Genomic DNA, 25,751 nt, shown 5'->3' with positions numbered 1-25,751 from the left:
ATTCAAACATTTGATTTAAACATCTTGTTCATTCATCACATATGATTATTTGACTTATAATTATAAAATCTTGTAGAAGCTCCAAGTGGATAGTGAGGAATTCAGCAGTCTGGCTTTTATGCAGAGAGTGCAGGACCTTGGGACAGAGTGTCTGTTTGAATGTTTTGTCTTCATGGTATGTAAACAAGCACTGAGCAGAACCTTCTGGTTCTGGAAGGCCAAACAGAAAGTGGATTTATTTCTGTACATGAAAGGTTGTTATGTTGGTCAATATATAGGTGAAAATTGACCCTTTTGGATGTTACAGCACGGTTCTCTCTCTCTCTCTCTCTCTCTCTCTGCTGAGAACTAAAGCCTAGCACTGCCAATAACGTTATTATGATGGACTCATTTCATCAGCAAATCTAACTTTAGGTGACATACACGTTTCTTTGGCAAATATATCCTTGTGTCCTCAACCTTCTTTGTTGCCTCCATCCTCACGTAAACTACTTCTGTGAGACTGTCATGAGGCGGTGGTGAGGACCCAAGATGCAGTACCCAGGATGACACGAGGCAAGAATGATGAAAAAAAGTTCTTTATCTTTAGGTGAGCCATAAACCAAGTATCTCTAAGCTGGAAGCCAAAATCCAAAAAACCAGATAAATATCTGGGGATCAAAAAACTCTGGAATAAACACAGAGGGGCAAAACTGACAGAACTACAAACAACATTAATGGACCGACACAAGACAAAGACAAGGCAGGGCTTAAATAGACTGGGAGAGGCAATCAGGAAAACAGGCAGCAGGTGTGCGGAGTGAGCTGCTGGAGGGAAGGCAAGTGACAATAATAATCTAAATGGGGAAACAGAACAGAGAATGGCAGATAATCCTAAAATACAATATTTAAACCTAAAGACTGAGGGAAAGGCTCACACAAACTATCTGGAGGAGGACATAATACACACACATATACACTCATACACACACACAAACACTAACTGGGCAGGACACACACACACACACACACACACACACACACACACACACACAGAGCAGGGGACTGAGAGGCTGGGGGCTACAAGGACACAGAAAATGAAGACCTGGAAGGGCTGGGGAGGAATGAGATGACACGGGACCTGGGAGGAATAATTGTACCGGTACCACATAAGACACAAAGACTGAGACGAAGACAAGGACACATGAGGGCGCTATGAGACACAAAAGGGAATCTAAAGAGGGATGGAGGACACCAGGAGGCACAAAAAAGGAGGGGGCCGACGCAGACCATGACAGAGACTCTTGAGGTGAAGTCTGCAAACGGCCCACCGTGACAGTTCCAGAATGCCAGGTAGGCCAGTTCATTCCTGTGTGCAGCTTTTATACAGTTAGCGTCATCCTCCTAGGACCCTCGGTTAATATATATATATATATATATATATATATATATATACATATATATATATATATACATATATATATATGTATAGCCCCATGTGTCACGCACGTCGCGTTGCAAACACGGGAATCTTGCCCACGGCTAGAACATTTTCTATCGAGCTTTGGCGCTGCTAACAACTGGCGTAGATTGTCTCACATGAGTCTCCTGTGACAGCATGTGCAGCCAATCACATTGGCCATAAGTGTTTCGGAGGTAGGACTTGAGGAGAAAACATCATTTAAGCCTTTCTGCACCTCTAGGGTAACGAGACATCGAATGGCTTGTTGTTTTTTTATTGGAGGCGACCAAATTATCAGTGGGACATGTCGCTTCCCTCCATACCAAATCTACGCCCTTGTGTGACTGTGTAACTGATGCCATAAACCCAGCAAATTATAGCGGGACTACTTGTTGAAGTAAGCCTAAAGTTCATTTTAAGAAAACCTAAATAAGAGGGTGATAATATCTTACGTAGTGATGCACAGATATGAAATTTTGGGGCCGATACCGATATCCGATATTAAGATCACTGTTATGGCCAATAACCAATATTTGCGATACCGATATACTGACATTAAGGCTTCTAAAATCAGCAGATTTTGTATAGAATGAAAATTATTAAAGCTGACTTTATGTTATGTACACACACCACACACATTTCTGGTTCTGAGATGATTTCATTCACTGTTCACATGACTGAACAATTACACATCACCCCCTCACCCTCTGAAACAGGCAAACAAATGGAGACGAGATGGAAAAAATACTGATTGTTAATATCGAACCGACACCAATATGTTAAAAAATGACAAACATCGGCCGATGCCGATATTGATGCCGATATATTGTCCATCCCTAATCTTAAGTATTAATATTTATTGAAAACTGAAACACATTCTGTAAATAACTAAGTGAAGGATTGTTCCAAACCTGCTGAATTTACCACAAAATGTATTTTGCTGATCCATCCTTCCATCCATCCATCTGTCTGTCAATCCATTCATCCACCTATCCATTCATTCACCCATCCATTCATTCATTGACCCAACTAGCTGCCTGTCCGTACATCTGTCCGTCCGTCAAGCCATCTATCATACATGGGGGCAGCAGTAGCTTAACAGGTTGAGCGGTTTGTCCAGTAATCGGAAGGTTGCAGGTTCGATCCCAGCTCCGGACAGAGAATTCTGCTGTTGTGTCCTTGAGCAAGACACTTAACCCACCTTGCCTGCTGGTGGTGGTCGGAAGGACCATTGTAGCTCATCACCTTCAGTGTGTGAATGGATGAATGATACTCTGTAGTGTAAAGCACTTTGGAGTCCTTACTCTGAGAGGCGCTATACAAGTGCAAGTCATTTACCCATCTATCTCCATCCATTCATCCATTCATCCAGCCATCTGCCTGTCCATACATCCATCCGTCCGTCGAATCCATTATCTATCTATTCATCCATCCATCTACCATACGTCCACCCATCCATTTATCCATCGATCCATCCATTTACATGGACATGCCCATCCCAGAGACAGAAAAAGACAAACAACCCTGTGAACGCACCTAATCCTAACTCAGAATCATTAAAGACAGCTGAACTTGTGATTTTATCTGTTTTTATTGCCTTTTTCCCCGTTTTTTATTGTATGTTTTAATATTTTACACAGATTGTAAACACGTTGGTCGGTTTTTGATGTTTTAAACTATGTTGACTTGGTTATTGCCTTCTTACTGAAGGTGTCGACACAACTTTGAGACAGTGGAGGCTTTTAAATTGTCTGCACTAAAACCTTAAAAAGTGTAAGAATGTCTTTATTTTATCTTGTGAAAAGTACAGCACATTTGTTCCAGTCGACAAGTCTTTACCCTGCCCCTAAACTAGTGAAGATGCTCAGAATGGAGAGGCGTTCCCAACCTAAAAACGCTCTGTGAAAGAACGAAACTGGAACAGAAAAATGAGCAACACCTAGGCTTTGTTTTGTAATAGGTCAACTGCATTGTTCCAGTGGGAGCAGGAGAGTACACAACAAGATAGAAAGATAAATTCAACAAAGGATTCATACGGGGGTACAGTTACAGTATAAAGGGCTCAAGGAGAACACTGGCCTCAACAGAAGCTCAGAAGGATTTGGGGTTTTGGCCATCAGGTAAGCAGAAGATGACTGTAAAACTCATCAATCTTGTCTCATTTTATTATTCAATCGTAATTTTATGGAGGTTTCTGAAACAAAAACCTGCTATTAGTAATACTTTTTAACCCTCTGGAGGCGGGCGTTGCAGATATCTGGTTACTCCACAGACGTATTTCGTGAGCATGTTTTAACTCAGAAGTACCCCTGAAGGACTTAGTTGTTTGTCCTTTTATCAAAACTGATTTTGAGCCCGAGAGGGTTAAACGTTTTGCTGTTGAATGAAGTCGTTTCCAAATGAATCTCTGAGATTCTAGAGTCTGCATCAGAACTGAAAATGTCCTCCTCTACAGATCAAACATGAATCTTCCTCAAGTCTTCACAGCGCTGTTCATTTTCTGTTTCTCAGCTTGTTCACGTAAGTTCTCAGGAAGGTTTCATGATCACCAACAGCTAAAGACGATCCTAGATTTGTAGTCTTGAACGCCACATTAGCCGAGTTTAGAAAAACACAAAAACGTGTGTGTGTGTTGGTGAGTCAGAAGAAAGAAATCACAAAGCAAAACAACACACACTTCTGAATTATTAGATTTTTTTTATTCTCTTATTTGTGTCCAGATGGCCAGTTTGTTGTTGTTGTTGTCTTTAAGAATAAAGGAGGTTAAGAAAAGCTGTTTACAGAAGCGGACGATGTGAGAATTGTTGGAGGTCAGGAGGTCGAACCATATTCAATCAAATATCAGGCCTCCCTGCAAACGGAAAAAGGGCAGCATTACTGTGGTGCAACACTGGTGGCCCAACAGTGGGTGGTGTCTGCTGCACACTGCTGGAGACCGTAAGTACTCACACCTGCCATCTGGAGACTTACATGCACATATTTACATGTATAATTTCCCGTAACTTGGTGATGCTGACATCACCCAAACTGTTTCTACATTTTTTCACAGAAAGTAAAGACCCTAAACCGTGTCATTGTATTTTCCCTTTTTTAAAGCTGCAGATTGTTCTGTTTTTGCTCTCAGGAACACGATGATGAGGGTGGTGCTGAGTGAGCACAACCTGCTGGTGGTAGAAGGATTTGAGCAGAACTTCAATGTCTCTAAAATATTTCTCCAGAATTACAACTACAGGAACTATGACAATGACATCATGCTGATCAAGGTTCGCAGCAACAAGCGTTTTTTTTTTCTCCACATACTTGTATTAATCACAAACATGATGCGATTGCACAGCCAGCAGCTCATGATCCAACCTGTGTTACAGCTGAGTCAGCCAGCAGTGTTGAACGCCAACGTGGTCCCAGTTAACCTCCCTGATTCCACCACCCCCCCATTGAGGGGGGACGTCTGCACAGTGAGCGGCTGGGGTGTGACCCAGGTTTATAGTTACGAACTCTCCCCTGTGCTTCGAGCTGTGGATGTGAGAGAAATATCTGTCTGTAACTGGTACTACTGGGGCAGAATCACCAGTAACATGCTGTGTGCTGGGTCTCCGTTTGGTGGCAAAGATTCCTGCCAGGTATGAATGCACGCATCACCTTTTAGACTTTTTCTTAGCGTAGTTTTGTGTAGGATGAGAAGCACTTTCACATGCAGCGACTACTCTAAAACACACCAGTTCTTGCTCACTAGCCCTTAGGAAATCAAACGAATTGACACATTTTGCATGAGCTTATGTAAAATAGTTCTTAGGGTGTTTTTAGCATCCAACCTACAGCCATTTTCAAAGGTTTACGTCTCTCTTTACCATATAGAAAATGTTGGATCAGTTAGACATTTTTCACATGGGCGCCAGCAAAAAGTATTCAGTTCTAACTTTCTTGATGATCCACAGGGTGACTCTGGTGGTCCCCTTGTCTGCAATGGCAACTTTGAGGGCATCGTTTCCTGGGGAATCAGCTGCGCTAATCCATACTACCCAGGTGTCTACACCAAAGTCAGGCAGTACGTCGACTGGATCAACTGGTTGATTAATGCGGACGTGTAAAAAATCAGTTCTTAATTACGTAATTAAATCAATATTTCACCTTTGAATTTGTTTCTGGTACCCAATGTAACATGTATGTGGCTCTAACTGTACTCCCCTGTGTGTTTAGTATTTTCTAGATATAAAGGTTTCCTAATAATGAGTTCAAATTCCATAATCCTTTCATTTCACCTTTGATTTTTCTAAAAGAAGATCCATACTTCCTATTGATGTTGTTGTATTTTTTACTGATCTCAACATTAATAACTTGGGTTGAACAGTTCTGTTACTAGTAATTCTACTTATGAAGCTATACCGATTAAAGTTGAATAATAATATGCAATTTTAAAGTGTCACCCAGACTTTTTATTTTGTTAACCTAGGTTTATTCTCTTATTGCATCCGTTATAAAAGCATGCAAACAGAACATGTTTGTATAGGGTCAATGTTCTGAGTGGCCAAGTAACACATATTCACACATGCTGTATTCATTATACAGCATGTGTCAGCAAGGGGCAGCAGTAACTCAGGAGGTAGCTTGTCCCGTAATCAGAGGGCTGTCGGGTCGATCCCGGCTCCCTGCAGATAATTGGGGAGTAACCTTCACCTATGGTAATGAGTTAAGGGGTGATGGCCAAAGAGTTAATTAAAACATCAAAATACAGCATAGCAGTATCAAGCAGCAAGCTACCCTTACAAATACATAAATAAAAACACGTGCTTTTTCAATGGGTAATTGTTTGAATGCTGTTAAGCATTCAAACTACTGTTTTCCTGTTTCTTCTTTCTTCTTCTTCTTCTTCTTCTTCTTCTTCTTCTTCTTCTTCTTCTTCCGTACACTTTTTGAACCTTCAAATTTGTAACTATTTCAACAATTTTATATCAAAAAGTTCAGCTCGTTAAGCTCTTTCCGGCTATTACTTTTGGCATTGATATCTTTAAAATCTTTCGAGTTATTAAGCTTTTTCTGTGAAAATTTCCAATTGAAATGAATGGGATTGGTCCATTTTCAGCAAATTCCTATCACTTTTTTGACCTAAAACTTTATTGGGTTCCTTTTAACTTAGAGACTTCATTCAAAGTTTAACAAACTCACAAGACTTTCCTCGTCGTCGTCGTCGTCTTCCTCCGCTTATCCGGGTCCGGGTCGCGGGGGCAGCATCCCAACTAGGGAGCTCCAGGCCGTCCTCTCCCCGGCCTTGTCCACCAGCTCCTCCAGCAGGACCCCAAGGCGTTCCCGGACCAGATTGGAGATGTAACCTCTCCAACGTGTCCTGGGTCGACCCGGGGGCCTTCTGCCGGCAGGACATGCCCGAAACACCTCCCCGGGGAGGCGTCCAGGAGGCATCCTGACCAGATGCCCAAACCACCTCAACTGGCTCCTTTCGATCCGGAGGAGCAGCGGTTCTACTCCGAGTCCCTCCCGAATGTCCGAGCTCCTCACCCTATCTCTAAGGCTGAGCCCGGCCACCCTACGGAGGAAACTCATTTCGGCCGCTTGTATCCGCGATCTCGTTCTTTCGGTCATTACCCAAAGCTCATGACCATAGGTGAGGATTGGGACGTAGATCGACCGGTAAATTGAGAGCCTGGCTTTCTGGCTCAGCTCCCTCTTCCCCACGACAGATCGGCTCAGCGTCCGCATCACTGCAGACGCCGCACCAATCCGCCTGTCGATCTCCCGATCCCTCCTACCCTCACTCGTGAACAAGACCCCGAGATACTTAAACTCCTCCACTTGAGGTAGGACCTCTCCCCCGACCCGGAGGTGGCAAGCCACCCTTTTCCGGTCGAGAACCATGGTCTCAGATTTGGAGGTGCTGATCCTCATCCCAGCCGCTTCACATTCGGAAAAAGCAGAGACGAGATTCTCCTGCCACCAAACTCGACACACTCCACACCACGGCTGCGTCTAGAAATTCTGTCCATAAAAGTGATGAACAGAACCAGTGACAAAGGGCAGCCCTGGCGGAGTCCAACCCTCACTGGGAACAGGTCCGACTTACTACCGGCTATGCGGACCAAACTCACGCTCCTCTGGTAAAGGGACTGAATGGCCCTTAACAGAAAGCCACCCACCCCATACTCCTGGAGCGTCCCCCACAGGGTGCCCCTGGGGACACGGTCATAAGCCTTCTCCAAATCCACAAAGCACATGTGGATTGGTTGGGCAACCTCCCATGCCCCCTCCATCACCCTTGCAAGGGTATAGAGCTGGTCCACAGTTCCACGGCCAGGACGAAAACCACATTGCTCCTCCTCTATCTGAGATTCAACTATCGATCGGACCCTCCTCTCCAGTACCTTGGCGTAGACCTTTCCAGGGAGGCTGAGGAGTGTGATCCCCCTATAGTCGGAACACACCCTCAGGTCACCCTTCTTAAAGATGGGGACCACCACCCCGGTCTGCCACTCCCTAGGAACTGCCCCCGATGACCACGCAATGTTGTAGAGACGTGTCAACCATGACAGCCCTACAACATCCATAGCCTTGAGATACCCAGGACGAACCTCATCCGCCCCCGGGGCTCCGCCGCTGTGTAGTTGTTTGACTACCTCAGCAACTTCTGCCCCCGAGATTGGACAGTCCATCCCCAGGCCTCCCAGCTCTGGTTCCTCCTCGGAATGCGCATTGGTGGGATTGAGGAGCTCCTCAAAGTATTCCTTCCACCGTCCGACTATAGCCTCAGTTGACGTCAGCAGCTCCCCATCCCCACTGTAAACAGTGTGAGCGAGTTGCTGCCTTCCTCTCCTGAGGCGCCGGACAGTTTGCCAGAACCTCTTTGGAGCCGATCGATAGTCTTTCTCCATGGCCTCACCAAACTCCTCCCACGCCCGAGATTTTGCCTCGGCAACTGCCACTGCTGCACCCCTCTTGGCTATCCGGTACCTGTCTGCTGCCTCCAGAGACCCACTGACCAGCCACGCCCTGTAGGCCTCCTTCTTCAGCTTGACGGCTCCCCGAACCTCTGGTGTCCACCAGCGGGTACGGGGGTTGCCACCACGACTGGCACCGGCCACCTTACGACCACAGCTAGCAACAGCCACCTCGACAATCGCAGAGAGGAACAAGGCCCACTCGGACTCAATGTCCCCCACTGCTCTCGGGACGTGGTCAAAGCTCTGCCGGAGATGGGAGTTGAAGACCGTCTTGACAGGTTCTTCTGCCAGGCATTCCCAGCAGACCCTCACTATGCGTTTGGGTCTGCCAGGTCTACGCGGCATCTTCCCCTGCCATCTGATCCAACTCACCACCAGGTGGTGATCAGTTGACAGCTCCGCCCCTCTCTTCACTCGGGTGTCCAAAACATACGGCCGCAGGTCAGATGATACGACTACAAAATCTATCATCGACCTGTGACCTAGGCTGCCCTGGTACCAAGTGTACCGGTGGGCATCCTTATGTTCGAACATGGTGTTCGTTATGGCCAAACTGCGGCTTGCACAGAAGTCCAATAACAAAACACCGCTCGAGTTCAGATTAGGTGGGCCGTTCCTCCCAATCACACCCCTCCAGGTCAAGCTGTCATTGCCCACGTGAGCATTGAAGTCCCCCAGCAGGACAATGGAGTCCCCTGATGGAGCACTATCTAGCACTCGTCCCAGGGACTCCAAAAAGGGTGGGTACTCTGAACTGATATTTGGCCCATAAGCACAAACAACAGTCAGGACCCGTTCCCCGACCCAAAGGCGCAAGGAAGCTACCCTCTTGTCCCCCGGGGTAAACCCCAACACACAGGCAGAGAGTCTCGGGGCTAACAAAAAGCCAACCCCAGCCCTCCGCCTCTCACCCGGAGCAACTCCAGCAAAGTAGAGTGTCCAACCCCTCTCCAGGTCTCGGGTTCCAGAGCCAATGCAATGTGTCGAGGTGAGTCCGACTATATCTAGCCGGTACCGCTCAACCTCTGCCACAAGCTCCGGCTCCTTCCCCGCCAGCGAGGTGACGTTCCATGTCCCAAAAACTAGTTTTCTTGTCCGGGGATTGGACCGCCAAGGCTGCCGCCTTGGTCTGCCACCCGATTCGCATTGCACCGGACCCTTCATGTTCCTCCTGCGGGTGGTGGGTCCACAGTTGGACGAGCCCATGTATCCGGTTCGGGCTGGGCCCAGCCGGGCCCCATGGGCGAAAGCCCGGCCACCAGGCGCTCGCTCACGGGCCCCAACCCCAGGCCTGGCTCCAGGGTGGGACCCCGGTAACCCTCCGGGCCGGGTACTCCGACTCTTCGTTTTAACCGCCATGAAAGATCCTTCGAACCGTTCTTTGTCTCACCCTTCACCTAAGACCAATTTGTCATGGGAGACCCTACCAGGGGCACTAAGTGCCCCAGACAACATAGCTCCTAGGATCATTAGGGCACTCAAACTCCCCCACCACGATAAGGTGACGGTTCAAGGAAGACTTTCCTGTTTAACATATTAAAGAGGCTTTTTGATATCTTTTACGTTTTTTCTAAAATCGCAGGTAGAAGTTGAGGTACGACTTGAAATTTTCAGAAAAATTCACAAAAGTTATATTGGGGAAAGATAGGAGCGGTGACCCTCCCTTGCTCCATTTCCGGCGTTGTCCCGAGAGAACCGTAGGTCCGATTGAAATGAGACACACGCTGGCTTACAGCTAACGAATATACCTTCGTTTGGAACTATAATTCATGACTGTACTCCGAACATTGTGGTTGTACGGTTCATTTGTTTGAGAAAATTCAAATTTAAAAAAATGCCTCTCACCACTCTAAACTGAAAATGCCGCAACTTTTGAACTTCACATCCACTGTGAACAACTCTTTACTACCCCCAGCAAATATTTCTAAATTCACAGTTCAGCCAATTGTAAAAATATACCCATTAAACTATTCTCATTCAAATGCCAGTGTCATGGTCTCCGTCAGCCCCCTTCCTTTATGTGCCTCCTGGTGTCCTCCATCCCTCTCTAGATTCCCTCTTGTGTCCCTTTGTTCCCCCAGCTCCCCTTGTGCTCTCTTAGCGCCCTCATGTGTCCTTGTCTGCATCCCTGTTATGCGTCTTATGTTGTAGCCCTTTGGCGCCCTCTTGTGTCCTTTTTCTGTGTCAGTTTCTGTGTGTCAGTTTATGTGCCAGTCTAGTGTCTGATGTTATCTTTTACTGTTTCCTCCCAGGTCAGCTCCAGCCTCGTTGTCCCCAGCTCAATGTGTGTATGTACTATGTCCTCCTCCAGCTAGGTTGTGTTAGTCCTTCCCTCTGTCTTTAGGAAATTGTTGTTTAGTTTTGTGTTAAGGTATTTGCCATCCTCTGTTTCTGTTTTCCCCATTGAGTTGATTAGTGTCACCTGCCTTCCCTCCAGCAGCTCACCCCACACACCTGCTTCCTGTTTCCCTGATTGCTCCTCCCAGTGTATTTAAGCCCTGTCTGTCTCTGTGTTCTTGTCGGTCCATTGTTGCTTGTTAGCGTTATAAGTCCTGTCAGTCTGCTCGTTCCTCTGGTGTTTTTTGACTCCCTGGATTCTTGGATTTATTCTTTATTTTGGACACATCCTACAATAAAAGGATTTTCTTTATTTCAATTCCTGCTTCGTGTCATCCTGGGTTTTGCAATTTGGGTCCTACTCTCCTAAACGTGACAGCCAGCTGTTTAACATTTAAAATTTCGAGTTTTTAATCAATGTTCAAAGATTAAAGTTTTCTGGTGTTTAGCATTTTTTTGTCCATTCTTCACCTATATTCTGAGCTTTATTACACTTGTTGGGGATTTTTGCTTCTAAAGCTTTAAATACATATTTTGACAGTTTAGCTTAGTTCCGCTTCACTTCAGCTTTTCAGCAGCTTCAGCAATTAGTTTCTGAATTCAGCATATGATGCTAATTTCAAAGTTCAGCTAAATGTAAAAATTCAACTGATAAACTAGTCCTACTGAAATAACAGGTGTTTAGACATTTTAGCTGTCCAGATTTTTATACAATGTTCACATATTTCAGTTTTTTGCTATTTAGGATGATTTTTCTCCATTCTTCACTAACTTTTTCTCTTCAAATTATTCTGGTGAGTGCTGGTGCTGCTGTAACAAGTGAATTTCCCCACTGTGGGATCAATAAAGTCTATTCTATTCTATTCTATTAAGTTTATTTATATAGCGCCAAATCACGACAAGAGTCGTCTCAAGGCACTTCACATAATAAACATCCCAATTCAGGTCTGTTCATTGAGCCAATCAGAAAAAATGTTTCCTATATAAGGAACTCAGCAAATTGCATCGAGTCACTGACTAGTGTCAGAGTCTTTACAGCAATCCTCATACTAAGCAAGCATAAAGCGACAGTGGAGAGGAAAACTCCCTTTTAACAGGAAGAAACCTCCAGAGAATCCTGGCTCAGTATAAGCAGCCATCCTCCACGACTCACGAGATAGATAGATAGATAGATAGATAGATAGATAGATAGATAGATAGATAGATAGATAGATAGATAGATAGATAGATAGATAGATAGATAGTAGGCCTACTTGTCTTGCATTAAGTTATTTACCTGAAATGTTGAAGGAATAAACCAACCGTACATAACATAAATGAACTAAGTCTAAAGTCAAATCGATAATGTGGCTCTATGCAGGTGGGTAGTTGGCAGAGGTATGGACTTGAGTAACATGACTTGGACTCGAGTCAGACTTGAGTATTTATTTTAATGACTTCTGATTTGACTTGATAAAACCTATAAAGACTTACAACTTGACTCGGACTTGAACACCAGTGAATTGCTACTTGAATCGACTTGCATCTGTTGACTTGATGATGACTTGAGCATATTTGATATTCAGCACAAAAGTGGCACGACACGGACGAAAATCATAAATGATTCTTTGTTCTGGGTTTGATCTTGTTCTGCCAACTGCAGCAGCACTTTGTTTATAATCAGTTTCAGTTGCACTTTCTGCTTATTTGAGCAAATAAATTCAGTTTTAAGAAGTTTTATTTCTGGAATTTATTTATTATCATTGTCATTAAATTGAAGTTGGACAGATGACTTGATTATGACTTGAAAATTCAAAGTTTAGGACTTGGACTTCCACATCATTGACTTTGGGCTCGACTTGAACTTGGTTGTCTTTGACTTGGACTTGACTGGAAAGACTTGTGACTTACTTGTGACTTGAAAAGCAGTGACTTGGTCACACCTAGTCTGGTAGTTGGACATGTGGTAGAAATGGCTCTTTGGGTTGTAATCACACATGTCGTGTGACGCTCTTGACGCTTGATGTCGCCAGAGGATCTTAGAATCTTCTGCGCATGCTCCACAGCTGTTGTTTACTAACAAGATAAGCTAGCGGAAGTGAGCTTTCCAAGCCTCTTGAGGCACATTTTTGTGTTCACAATGTCTGTGAAGCACGCCATTAGCCGGGGGCTGGAGTTGGGACGCTCCTTCCTTCAGCTGGGTCTTCTTAAATCCCGTGGCCGAGTCGCAGCGAAGCTCCTAGCTGAGCGTTTCCGTGCAGGCCCGTCGGTCCGCACCGTTCAGCCTCAGGCTTTCCTGCCGTCCCGGTACCGGTATTACCGCACCTCCCTGAAGGGGCTGGCAGCCCAGCTTCAGTACGCCGGCTTCAGGAGGAGGTTAACCGGCGGCTCGCCTCGTAACAGGGCCCTGTTTTTGGCTTTCGGTCTCGGCGTGGGTCTCGTCGAGCAACAGCTTGAAGATGACAGACGGAGTGCGACAGCCTGTCAGGAGATCCAGGTGAGGTTCTCTCGAAACGCAAACTTGCAGTCATGGCCAAATATTAATGATTCAAACAGAAGTTGAAACGAGAAGAGTTTGAGAATTTCTCTGGAAACCACAGTGAACCAGCATGATGGTGGCCTCCTGAGCAGCAACAGTGGGCTGCTAGAACATGAGCAGGATGTCGAGGAAAGCTGTGAGCTCATTTGTGGAGGAGTGGAAGAGCCATGACTGCGGGGTTGGTGTGGTCCTGTTCTCAGCATTGAATGCAAAGAACCATCACATCTTCAAATGCATTGTTGTTTATGTGTCAGATAAATACACTCGGCTTGTAGTGGGGGACCCAGACAGAGCCTTGGGGAACACCCAAAGAGCAGATCAGATGGAAACGCTGAGTTTGAAGAGTAGGTTCTGAACCAATTCTTTCTCCCAAACTGCAGGCAGTGTTCAGAAAGAAAACGTTCCAGAGCCCTCTCATACCGTTCAGCTCTGGATACAAGCTGGAAGACTACATCATTGGAAACCAGATTGGTAAAGGTTCAAATGCAGCTGTGTACGAAGCGGCACCTCAGTTTTTTAACTCAAAGGAAAGCAATGGAGAGCACTCGCTGGAACAGGTCAGAGAAGACAAAGAGGATGTCCAGATGGTGAGATCTCCAACGTGCTGCTCTCTGATGAACTTCCCCCTGGCTATCAAGATGTTGTGGAACTTTGGGGTGAGTCATTCAGGTCCAAAGAAAAAGGAAACTTAAAAAAAAACATAAAAACGACTTCTTTTAAATGTCATTTGTTTGCAGGCAGGGTCTTCGAGTGAGGCGATATTAAAATCTATGTCACAGGAGCTGGTTCCTTCTGGTCCTCTTGCATTTAAGCCAGAAGAGGAAGAGATCACCCTGGATGGGTAGATGTTTACACATTCTGCAGTGTAGTGCAGATCTGAGGACGATAGTCATGCTTATGTTTGATCTCTCTACATGCAGATATTTTGGAGTCGTCCCTAAAAGGGTCTCTGCTCACCCTAATGTGATCAGAGTTCACCGGGCGTTCACTGCAGATGTGCCGTTGCTTCCAGGAGCTCAGGAAGAGTATCCAGATGTGCTTCCAGCCAGACTCAACCCCGCAGGCCTGGGCAACAACCGCACTCTTTTTGTGGTCATGAAGAAGTGAGACCCGATTCCTAAATGTGAAATAGTTTGTGAACAGACTTTTGGGGAAAGAAGAAGGCCAGCAGATGCATTCAAGTGGATCATTCTGGTCATTTTTCACTTTTTGCTGTGCAGGTCATCCTCAGATACATAAGTGTTGTTTTTTGCTTCCATAGTTATCCCTGCACACTGCGACAGTACCTGCAGGTGACCAAGCCCAGCTGCAGGCAGAGATCCCTGATGGTACTGCAGCTCCTGGAGGGGGTGGATCATCTGTGCCAGCAGGGCGTCGCCCATCGGGATCTCAAGTCAGACAACGTGCTGCTGGAGTTTGACTCGGGTCGGATTTAAAAACACGAAGCTTCCATTAGACGCCATGTTTCTATCTGTTGCACTAAAATGATTTTGTTTGGGTTTTATTCTTCTAGGTGGTTGTCCTCGTTTAGTGATTACTGACTTTGGCTGCTGTTTGGCTCAGAGTGGCTCCAGCCTACAGCTTCCCTTCAGCAGCCTGTGTGTCAGCAGAGGAGGAAACATCTCGCTCATGGCTCCTGAGGTACGCTTCACCTCTTCTTTATCAGGATCAGAGCCAGCTTTAGCTGTTTAGTTCCTAAGGTCAGATCAGCAAACAGAAAAATGTCTCCAACTTTACTGGTTTGATTATATTGAGCTGAGAATTACTCACAAAACTTACTGGCTCAAGGGCTTGGGATCTGTTGGAAAAGTTCTTGATTAACGTGGAAACACGTGAAATTAGTATGAGTAGAAAACAGCACAGGCTAGTTAGGAATTAAGATTTTAATTGAAACGATGCTTATTTTCTTTAAACTTTAGTTTTCATTAAAGGGACTTTACGGCGTTTTGAATTTTTATGCTCGCGATTGCCCCCTCAGGCCAAAAGCATAACGGCAGCTTCAATAGTAGGCTCGTGCACGCATGCTGTACGTGCACACTCCTTAATGAAAATAACAGCTGAGACAGTCCCGTGTGTGTGTGTGTGTGTGTGTGTGTGTAGCCGGGAGGACAGGAGAACGCACAGCTAATTAATTAAATAATTTGGTTCTGTACCTTTCTCTTCAGCACAGCCGACAAAGGTTTATGATGGGTCAGTCCTCCTGCATGCTCAGATCATTCCCTTCCCTTGCTTGAAAAATTGTTCCAAAATGAAAGTTGAACCCACATCTTTTTTATCTGTGAATTCAATGCCGTTCGCCAAGTCTCAAATAAAAATTTGGGCATCTTACTGTAAAAAAATATACCATTAATGTAAAAAATAAACTATGATCACACCCAGAATCGAACCCAGGTCTTCGGCACGAGAGTCCGACGTCTTACTAGGTGAGCTAAAATGCCAATGACATCCTTTGTATCTGTAACTTTTATATCCTTGATGACAGCTGAAACAACGTTCAAAGAACGGTTCGGAGCGAAAATGGCTATTTTGTTGCTAATTTGCAGGAAATATCTAGAAGGAAGTAGCTAAGGGTGCTCAGAAATGTAGCTAGCTTTGTCACTAGGCGTTAGGAACAGCGACAAAGTGGCACTGCCTCTCTCTCTGCTGCTAAAGCTACGGATAGCAAATGCTACGGGCGATGCCTGAGCGTGAACACGCATGAAGCAGCCTGCTCGACCCGAGCATCTCTCTTTTTCTGTGATTTTACAGAAAAACAGGCAATCACAGTAAAAATGCCAGGGCTCATTCTACAGGACCAGGGCATTGCAGGAGAAAGTATGAAGAAGACATTTATTATTTCTATACATGTTATGGCTGTCACACTTCCATAATGCCCCTTTAAAAACATAAAACACCTTCAGCGACACTTCCAGCCTGGCCGACTCCAGGTGTACCTGCAGGCGTCTAACGAACAAATCAGACCCGCCGAACCGTGTGGACCACCTTGAACACAACACCAAACACTCCGGCTGTTCCTGGATTTCTCTGAGGCGGTGTGTCTTTACCTGCTGTGATGGGTTATTTGTCTCATCAGGTGGTCACCGCAGTCCCAGGAAGCGGTGTGGTGATTGACTACAGCAAGGCGGACGCCTGGGCCGTTGGGGCGATCTCCTATGAGATACTTGGAGAGCAGAACCCGTTCTATCAGGCTGGGGGACTGCGTAGCACCGACTACCAGGAGAAACAGCTTCCTCTGTTTCCTTCCAGAAGTCCAGCTGATGTGCAGTTGGTGATACAATTACTTCTCAGGAGAAACCCAGAGCGGGTAAAGCAGGATAGGTCCAGTTATAAACTGATCTCTTACACTTGGAAGCGTTTGTTTTTAATTGATGATTAGCTCTGTTTGCCTCTGTTCTTCCTCCTCAGCGGCCCAGTGCACGTGTAGCGGCTAACATGCTACATCTCAGCCTCTGGGGTCGGAAGGTTTTGGCCAGTCAGGACAGTGCTGGCACGAAGAAACTCGTTGACTGGTTGCTGTGCCAGTCTGCGGTGGTTCTCCTGAAGGGCTGTGCTGGACCCAGTGGGAATGGGGTGGAGGCGGAGCTTCAGAGAAGCTTTCTGTCCAATCTGGACCTGGTGGAGCTGCGCACCGCAATGGGCTTCCTCCTCTATGGTTGGGAGCAGCGCCGCGGCTGCTCTCTGTCAGCGTAGATCCGGTCCAAACCGTAACTCGGACCCTCAAAAAGAAACGCTGGTAGTTAAACTATGGGTGGATACCTGCTGTGTTTTTGTTGTGCTTGATTTAACATTTAGCTGCTGTATGAATGAGCAGTAGCTTAACGCTCATGCGAAAGGCCGGATTTCAGCGTCAGCTAGCTCGAAAACCTTTTATAGCACACAGAAATTTTACACGTTTACTGAAAATGACAGCTCCAGGTCTTCCTGGATTTTTTTGTATGGGATCAAATTTATTATTGAAAGTCAGAGAACGGGGTTCTGGATTTGTTCAGCCTGGTTTCACGTGAGTGAGTGAGTGAGGGAGTGAGTGAGTGAGTGAGTGAGTGAGTGAGTGAGTGAGTGAGGGAGGGAGGGAGGGAGCGAGCGAGCGAGCGGACTGCTCCCTCTCCATCATAGTTTGTATCCTCACAATGACTGTTTTCCAGCCAGATGGAGCAACATCTCACGCTAACTGGAACACAACATCATGCAGAAGGTGTGGGTGTATGCGTGAGTGATGACCCATGTGAGAAAGTCTGTGAAGGTCTAACAGAAGACGTCACCAAGGAGGAACTTTATACAAAGGACAGCTGGGAGGGAATGATTTTAGAGATCCAGAGTTCTACTGGGTCTAAATGTGCGAGAGCCGTCTGCAGGGACACCCAAGTCCAACTGGCCACTTGTTCAAGGGAAATCTGGTCAGAGGAAGTCTGGAACAAACCTTTAGAGGCTAAATTTAATCCCACACAAAGATGAGTAACATCTGTATTCAAAAGTACAAAAAACATAAATTTATATCAAAGGCTTTTGGAAGTAACTGATGTTCCAAAACGGGTCAATTCTTCCCTTTTGCTTTAGTTTTTGAATAAAAATTTCAGTACCTAATCTTTAAAAATCTAATTTATCACTGAGATGTTTGTTAATTTAAAAAAAAAAACTAAAAATTCTGTAATGAGAGTAGAAATGGCTGCTGGTGGTTAAGAGTAGATCCTGTCTCCTGAAAGCTCTCATGCACATTTGTAGACACAGGTCTGTCACAGTGTGGAAGTGACCAATGCAGATATTTAAAATTAAAACCATGTTACACTTGTGAGGATCTACTGGGTAGGGTGAGGTCAGCTACCTGCAGGTGCAACATCTGAAACCCTCTCCAAAGAGCTGGTTTTAGGAGGTTTCTGCGTAACGTGTGTTCGGCATGCTTAACAAAGATGAAGTCATGGTAAAACATCCATAGATCATTAGTACCATGCACAGGGGCGGATCTATAAGGGTGGCATAGGGTGGCAGTTGCCACCCTAAAAGAAAGCCTTGCTACCGCTGCTGCCACCCCAGCTGGTAGCTATAAATTCAAGAAAAATCAACGTTTTTCAACTGTCTGGCTCATAAAGACCTATTTGCAGTCTCCTTTGACAGAGAAAAGACTATGAAGCTAGGCTGTACTCAGCATTGAATCAAAACGGGCAAAATCTTTGGACCTTGATGAATGTGTAAATTGTTTTGCTGAGCAACATGGAAACTGCCGCATTCAGCTGTTGTAGGAAGGACATAATTTTATTATGTGTTTTATTTTCATGATGGGCCTTTAAGCTTATTAAATGAGGACCCAAAACAAATGAATATGCAAATCCTGGGAAAATAAAAAGGAAAACGTCTCTCTCTCTCTCTCTCTCTCTCTCTCTCTCTCTCTCTCTCTCTCTCTCTCTCTCTCTCTCTCTCTCTCTCTCTCTCTATCTCTATCTCTATCTATCTATCTATCTATCTATCTATCTATCTATGTGTGTGTGTATATATATATGAATGGCCACCCTAGAAAAATGTTTGCCCCTCTTCTGCCACCCCATAAATAATTTTGTAGATCCGCCCCTGACCATGCATAATAATGCACTCCGTTTTCCTGTTTGCATTTTTCTAGAATTGTATTCAAGAATAGTTGGTGTTTTAAATGTGTTATAAATGAAAAGCAACCATTTCACCGTCGCTAGAAAGACAGATTCATTTACTGCACTATATGGTTATTTTCAGCTGTACGTCAGTAGTTTGGGATGCAAATCCATGTTGTAATTATAGTTTGGTACATTGAAGATTGTTGGAAATATTTTTGGACATGTAGAAAGGTTGAATTTCAGAATAAAATCATTTCAAACGCAATTATCTCCAATTATGGTTAATGTTTGATTTCAGTGCACCCTTCAGCTTTTTGTTACCTTTGCAATGAATTTGACTGAATTTTGAGTTTTGGTTGGTGATGATGTTTTTGTTGGTTTGTGTGTCAAAATATCTTATGGAGGACTGGATGGATTTTAATGCAACAGTCAGAAATCAATTATTGCTGATTGGCATTTCAAATGAAGCCAATTCAAGATGGCCACCACAGCTGCATAATATTAGAAAACACAAAAATGACTAACCCAATCATTTTGATAGTAGCTGAGTCATTCAGTGTGAGGTCACACTATGAATACGTGTCATAAGTAGTGCAAGGTCGTCAATCTTTCAGTGCCTGGGCAGATTTTCTATTGAGTCTTTGCTGGTATTTAGTTTAAAATGAAGCAGTTTCTTTAAAACAGCTAACATTACACTCTTAAAGTGACAACGTGTATTTTCCCTGGCGATAAGTGGCAATACATACCTAAGTCATCACAAGCAAGCTGTAGTTTTGTGTTTGAGTAAGACCTTATCAACAGATGGCCATTAGGGTCAAAAATCTCTGTGAGTGCAGCCTCCAGCAAAATAAGCACATCAGACTCCCTTTCATCACTGGCAGTGAGTGATGAGGTAATGTGTAAAGCAATAACATTTATGAATGGTAAAAGTTTTGTAACTGTTCGTTACAAATCATTAAATGTATATTGTCCTCTACGGGCTCCCGTAGAAGGAAACACAGCATCTAATATGGTGTCACCCAGAGACTTAGGCCTAGTCCACACGTAGCCGGGTTTTTTAAACGAATATCCGCCCCTCCAAAAACTTGCATCCACACCACCTCGTTTAAAAAAAAAACTGTCCACACGTACCCGGATAAATTCGTTGTTAAGGACATGCCAGACCTGTAGGCGGCAGTACTTCCCCCGTTCTTAACCTCGTCCTTCGTCTGTGGTCTTCCGCAAGGAGCAGTAATTCCTCTTGCAAAAACAAACAAGCAAAAAGCGCTTGGACAATTGATAAAGCGAGCGCAGCTCTGAGGGCATCCATGCTGTCGGCTAGTGTAAACACAGGTCGCACACGTGATGTCAGGATTTTTTTGTCGCGGAAAGTGACGTTGCGGACCTTAAAACTCCGGTTTTGTCTGTCCACACGCAGACACCCAAAACGGAGAAAACGCAGATCTTCACTTTGGCCGGAGTTTTTAAAAAGATCCGTTTTCGTGTGGATGACAGGCCAAAACGTAGAAAAATATCTACGTTCTGGCAGATCCCCGGCTACGTGTGGACAGGGCCTTAGACCATCTCCCATATATTTTAGACCCAATTTTTAGGGTTATATGTTACGACGACGCCAGTATTTTCCAACAACTGGGCATCATTTCTTTCATTTTCAACAACATTTTGATGGATATTTCCAGAGATTAATGGTAAAAACTACACGTTGTCTATTTAAACAGAAGAAGTGTTATCTGCACAAGTCAGTGACTCGGTGCGATCTGCTGGGTTCCTCACTTTGGAAATGTAATTGACATAATGAGCTAAACTCAATTGGAACAATTGCCTTGATGCGATTTGTCATGATTTGGCGCTATATAAATAAAACTAAATTGAATTAAAGCTTGTAAATAAGTTCAAATATCACTTTCAAGCTGTTGGTGATAAACAATGTCCTAAATAATCTATTAAAAATACTGAAACATTTAAGCATTCTTAGTTTATTTCAGATCCAACTGGAGACAACAAGGACTGTATTTCAGTTTGGGGTTTACTTAAAAACCGATTTTACGTGATTAACTCATGCTTCGACCTCTTAACACTCCTCTCCCTCCTCCTCTCCCTCACCCTCAATGGAGTCGACTCCAACCTCCTCGTAATCCTTCTCTAGAGCTGCCATGTCCTCCCTGGCCTCAGAGAACTCTCCCTCCTCCATCCCCTCACCAACATACCAGTGAACAAAAGCACGCTTAGCGTACATCAGATCAAACTTGTGGTCCAGCCGAGCCCAGGCCTCTGCAATAGCAGTGGTGTTGCTCAGCATGCAAACAGCCCTCTGGACCTTGGCCAGATCTCCACCAGGAACCACAGTGGGAGGCTGGTAGTTGATGCCAACCTTGAAACCAGTGGGACACCAGTCCACAAACTGGATGCTGCGTTTGGTTTTGATGGTGGCGATGGCAGCATTGACATCTTTGGGCACCACATCACCACGGTACAGGAGGCAGCAGGCCATGTACTTGCCGTGGCGGGGGTCACATTTGACCATCTGATTGGCTGGCTCAAAGCAGGCGTTGGTGATCTCAGCAACTGAGAGCTGCTCGTGGTAAGCCTTCTCAGCTGAGATGACAGGAGCATAGGTAGCCAGAGGGAAGTGGATACGGGGATACGGCACCAGGTTGGTCTGGAACTCTGTCAGATCAACATTCAGGGCACCATCAAAGCGGAGAGACGCAGTGATGGAGGACACAATCTGACTGATCAACCTGTTCAGGTTGGTGTAGGTGGGACGCTCGATGTCTAGGTTTCTACGGCAGATGTCGTAGATGGCCTCATTGTCCACCATGAAGGCACAGTCAGAGTGCTCCAAGGTGGTGTGGGTGGTCAGGATGGAGTTGTAGGGCTCCACCACAGCAGTGGACACCTGAGGAGCTGGGTAGATGGAGAACTCCAGCTTGGACTTCTTGCCGTAGTCCACAGACAGACGCTCCATCAGCAGGGAGGTGAAACCAGAGCCGGTACCTCCACCAAAGCTGTGGAAGACCAGGAAGCCCTGAAGACCAGTGCACTGGTCAGCCTGAGGATTAAAAACAGATGAAAACCAAGGTAAGACATTGGTTTGTTACGTTTGGTCAGGTCACTGATTCATGTTTATTGTTCTGCACAATTAAAATTCACCCACCAGTTTGCGAATCCTGTCCAGAACCAGGTCAATGATCTCTTTGCCAATAGTGTAGTGTCCACGAGCGTAGTTATTGGCAGCATCTTCCTTACCCGTGATCAGCTGCTCGGGGTGGAACAGTTGGCGGTAGGTTCCAGTGCGAACCTCGTCTGAAGAGAGATTCAATCAGAAATGCAGGGGTTTTAATCTGAAGAGACAACTGCATTAGGAATATCTCTAGAGTTTACCAATGACAGTAGGCTCCAGGTCAACGAAAACCGCCCTAGGAACGTGTTTCCCAGCTCCAGTCTCACTGAAGAAGGTGTTGAAGGAATCATCTCCACCTCCTATGGCTTTGTCACTGGGCATCTGTCCATCGGGCTGGATTCCATGTTCCAGGCAGTAAAGCTCCCAACAGGCGTTCCCGATCTGGACACCAGCCTGACCGACGTGGATGGAGATGCACTCACGCTGGGATTAAAGACATTTAGTTGGTTTGAATTAAAAAAGAGCTGAAGGAAAACAAGTAACCTGTTTTATTTCACATCTTCTTAAAGGAAAATGAAACATCTTGCTTTGATTGATAACGTGCATGCGTTTTCTTTATAGAGGACAGGCAATTTGTGCTGCGACATCAAGCTGCCACTTGCACAGGATTACTGCAGAGACGGGAGATTATCTAGGTCAGACATGTTGCAGTGCTGCTCTCTAAAAAGCACCATTCAAAAGCTCTTCGGAGGCAGTTTGCCTCCACATCGCTGATCTTTTACATTTAAAAGACTGTTGGCACCCCAGTTGAATTGATCCAGTTTAATGAAACGATTCCCCTTTAAACAGGAGATTGTCTTTAGAATGGGTGAGTCTACATAAACGTTTTGTTGAAGGGTTACAGCTAGTGAGGTTATTAGAGCCTTGCGGGCAGATGAGGCCTCTATAAGCTGATTTACAATCATGCACACACAGATCCAGTGTTTGTTTGACCTACATCTGACTTATTTGAATACAATGTCGAAATAAATTGTTGTGCGCAAACGCGTTTTGGAATCTGTCGAGCATTTTATTCTGACCAATAAACAATGTGGATCACCTACAGGTTTGCGTATCAAAGGGTAAAATCTGACCAATTTTCCAATAAAATGCTGTAAAAACACAAACACTGCGAAAAATTGTTGAAATAACAAGTTTAGCTCGTGCTTACCATGTTCGCTTGTCGGTATTATGTAATGTAATGAGACAAGTGCAGAGATGAGCGTGTCTGTCCGCGATGCGCACCGAATGAAGGCTGCTGCGGGGACGCGCGACTGAATGAGGACAAGCGGGGGCGCGCAAACGTGCAAGCAGAGCTCTGACAGCCAGACGCAGTAACCATTTGCTGCACACCACCACCACATGCGCCGTTAAGAAGATGGCGTAATAAAAATTAACTATTTGACGCTTTAGAATTTGATTTAGCGTCTTTTGACAAAAATAGATTCTATTTTCTTTGATAAATAATGAACTTGAACTAAGAAAAATCCCAAAGCGTGACACAATAAATGTGCGTGTATGCCCTGCTGTTTCCCGTTTCTTGTGAAGCAGACAGTAACGCCTTGCTGAGATTTTTCACTAACAAAATCAAGTCGATTAAACATTAAATTCCGCCTTTTCCAGGGGGCAGGACACTCCTGCTCTCTGCAGCATGTGGTCTTCATTTAAGAATATTATGCTTGTAGATATTTTGGCACTGCTGATTAAGATGAAGCCCTCATATTGTTCATCCGATGTTCCTTGTTGGCTCTTCAGAGAAGTGTTTAAGGCATTAGGCCTGTGTATTACTGAAATGGTTAACCTCTCGTTCAAGGTGTGTTTCCCAGTGCTTAAAGTGACAATGTGTAGTTTTTATCATTAATCTCTGGAAATATCCATTGAAACGCTGTTGTAAACAATTAAAAGATGCCGAGTTGTTGAAAAATATTGGCAGTTTCATAACATATAACCATAAAAATCTGTTCTAAAATACATGGGTCTAAGTCTGCGCAGGTGAAGCCATACTGGATGCCATGTTTCCTTATACGGAAGCCTGTGAGGACAAAACACATTTACTGATTTGTAACAAATGGTTACAAAACTTTCACCAATAATAAACGTACTTGTTTTACACATTTACCTCTTCACTCGTTGCCAGTGATGAAAGGAAATCTGATGTGCTTGTCATTTGGCTGGAGGTTGCACAACCAGCGATTTTTGACTCTAATGGCCATCCGATGGTAAGGTCTTATTTTGAACACAAAAATAATGCATGCTTGCAATGATTTAGGTATGTACTGCCACCTATTGCCAGGGAAAATACACACTGTCACTTTAAACCTGCCATAATGGAGCCATTACTGAAGAAAGCAGGCTTAGACCCAATAGATCTCAACAGCTTTAGGCTTATTTTAAAGCTTCCGCTTCTTTCTAAGATCCTTGTGAAGGTGGTCTCTATGAACAGTTGTCTTCCTTCCTGAATCAAAGTAACATACTTGGGCTGATTCAGTCTCGTTTCTGTAAATACCACTAGTGAAAGTGTCCAGCAACATTATGATGGCTGCTGATTCCGGAAAACGAACTGTTCTGGTTCTCTTGGATATGTCTTCAGCCTTCGATACAGCTGATCATCAAGTTCTACTGAGGAGGCCGAGGGATCAAATAGGACTATCAGGGACAGTTCTTCAGCGGTTTTCTTCTTAATAATCAGAATGTAGCTTTAGTGTTACAGCAAATCAAATAAGGTCTGAATCCGCAGATTGGTTATGTGAAGTACCCCAAGGCTCTGTCCTGGGCCCAGTTCTTCTTTTGCTGTATTTGACTCCTTTAGGTAAGATCATTCACATGTTTAGTGACGTCTCTTTCCACCTGCCGATGATATTCAGCTATATTGCTCTTTTATACAGTCTGAGATGATTAAATCAAGATATTTGCTCCATTGTTTAGTGAAATTAAAAGAAATGGCTAAATGACAACTCCTTGTACCCAAACATGGACAAAACTGAAACTCTGGTTTCCACCCCTGTTGATTCAATCCCAGGGATTAAACAGGACCTGGGTGATTTACACTCGTCTGTGAAGTCCAGCCTTGGCAACCAGTCATCTTTGACAGTGAAATGTCCTTTGTGCAACACTGAAAGCAGCTAACGAGAAACTGCTGGTAGATGCTGCCTCCAGAGCTCAAAGTAGAGGCTTTACCACATCCTTCAGGTCGCCAGCTCAGTTTACTACCAGCTGTGAAGAAAATAGCCAGATTCATGCTTCTCCGTCTGCGTCAGTGCGGAGACACGCAACGTCCTTGCGGGCCTGCTGGAAAGCGCCGCAAGGACGGATGGAGTCGAGCTCTCTTTTCTAAACATCCGTTAGTCGAGATGGACAACCCAAGCTTGTGATTGGTCAGGACGCCGCTGTCGTCTACACCGCCGCCATTGCGCACTCAAAAACACAAAGAGAGCCGAGGACACGGAGCAGCTTGAAGAATACCTCTTTAAATAAACTTTAAATAAACAAATGCAGAAATAAAAGACAATCATGCAACATCTATTTTAACTATTTCATGCATAATGCTCATTACAGTGGACAGCTACTGAAATTAATTAATTTTTGCTATTAAGCACTAGCCTGGCAAGCCAGACTAAATAAATGTATTATTTAGTCTGGCAACGCTCCATTGACGGCTCTCGGTTGTGGGGCGGGTTCTACCGTTGTCTTTCAAATGATCTCCGCATGCTACTGGACAATGAACGTGACATACTCTTGTTTCACTCTGTTGCATCATCCCACCCAC

General features: G+C 44.8%; 3 protein-coding genes across 3 annotated transcripts; 2 read left to right on the top strand and 1 right to left on the bottom strand.

Moving 5' to 3' along the window:
* The first annotated feature begins 3,467 nt into the window (after window positions 1-3,467).
* Window positions 3,468-5,864, top strand: LOC107390419 (trypsin-3). Its single transcript, XM_015967105.3, has 6 exons — window positions 3,468-3,561; window positions 3,897-3,961; window positions 4,225-4,378; window positions 4,566-4,704; window positions 4,807-5,061; window positions 5,377-5,864. The coding sequence occupies exons 2-6, from the start codon at window positions 3,904-3,906 to the stop codon at window positions 5,527-5,529; spliced, it is 759 nt and encodes a 252-aa protein (XP_015822591.1). The 5' UTR covers window positions 3,468-3,561; window positions 3,897-3,903; the 3' UTR covers window positions 5,530-5,864.
* Window positions 5,865-12,752: 6,888 nt separating this feature from the next.
* pink1 (PTEN induced kinase 1) lies at window positions 12,753-19,087 on the top strand. The gene is made up of 8 exons (XM_015967104.3): window positions 12,753-13,201; window positions 13,624-13,899; window positions 13,981-14,084; window positions 14,164-14,346; window positions 14,505-14,668; window positions 14,757-14,884; window positions 16,317-16,547; window positions 16,649-19,087. The coding sequence occupies exons 1-8, from the start codon at window positions 12,845-12,847 to the stop codon at window positions 16,931-16,933; spliced, it is 1,728 nt and encodes a 575-aa protein (XP_015822590.1). The 5' UTR covers window positions 12,753-12,844; the 3' UTR covers window positions 16,934-19,087.
* Window positions 19,088-20,782: 1,695 nt separating this feature from the next.
* Window positions 20,783-23,315, bottom strand: LOC107390417 (tubulin alpha-1B chain). Its single transcript, XM_015967103.3, has 4 exons — window positions 23,157-23,315; window positions 22,207-22,429; window positions 21,980-22,128; window positions 20,783-21,874 (listed from the first exon to the last, which is right to left on the bottom strand). The coding sequence occupies exons 1-4, from the start codon at window positions 23,157-23,159 to the stop codon at window positions 20,894-20,896; spliced, it is 1,356 nt and encodes a 451-aa protein (XP_015822589.1). The 5' UTR covers window positions 23,160-23,315; the 3' UTR covers window positions 20,783-20,893.
* Window positions 23,316-25,751: the final 2,436 nt, after the last annotated feature.

Source organism: Nothobranchius furzeri, chromosome 15 (assembly GCF_043380555.1).
Source record: "Nothobranchius furzeri strain GRZ-AD chromosome 15, NfurGRZ-RIMD1, whole genome shotgun sequence".
NCBI lineage: Eukaryota > Metazoa > Chordata > Actinopteri > Cyprinodontiformes > Nothobranchiidae > Nothobranchius > Nothobranchius furzeri.
This window is presented reverse-complemented; position numbering and strand designations above follow the sequence as displayed.

Bases quoted from the DNA above. Each gene is read 5' to 3' on its own strand.
- pink1 (XM_015967104.3), top strand. From the start codon at position 12,845: ATGTCTGTGAAGCACGCCATTAGCCGGGGGCTGGAGTTGGGACGCTCC. The intron at 13,202-13,623 runs GTGAGGTTCTCT...CCCAAACTGCAG, and splicing joins CAGCCTGTCAGGAGATCCAG to GCAGTGTTCAGAAAGAAAAC. The intron at 14,347-14,504 runs GTGAGACCCGAT...TTGCTTCCATAG, and splicing joins CTTTTTGTGGTCATGAAGAA to TTATCCCTGCACACTGCGAC.
- LOC107390419 (XM_015967105.3), top strand. From the start codon at position 3,904: ATGAATCTTCCTCAAGTCTTCACAGCGCTGTTCATTTTCTGTTTCTCA. The intron at 4,379-4,565 runs GTAAGTACTCAC...TTTTGCTCTCAG, and splicing joins GCTGCACACTGCTGGAGACC to GAACACGATGATGAGGGTGG. The intron at 4,705-4,806 runs GTTCGCAGCAAC...CCTGTGTTACAG, and splicing joins ATGACATCATGCTGATCAAG to CTGAGTCAGCCAGCAGTGTT.
- LOC107390417 (XM_015967103.3), bottom strand. The intron at 22,129-22,206 runs GTAAACTCTAGA...ATCTCTCTTCAG, and splicing joins CCTGGAGCCTACTGTCATTG to ACGAGGTTCGCACTGGAACC. The intron at 21,875-21,979 runs GTGGGTGAATTT...TTTAATCCTCAG, and splicing joins TGGACAGGATTCGCAAACTG to GCTGACCAGTGCACTGGTCT.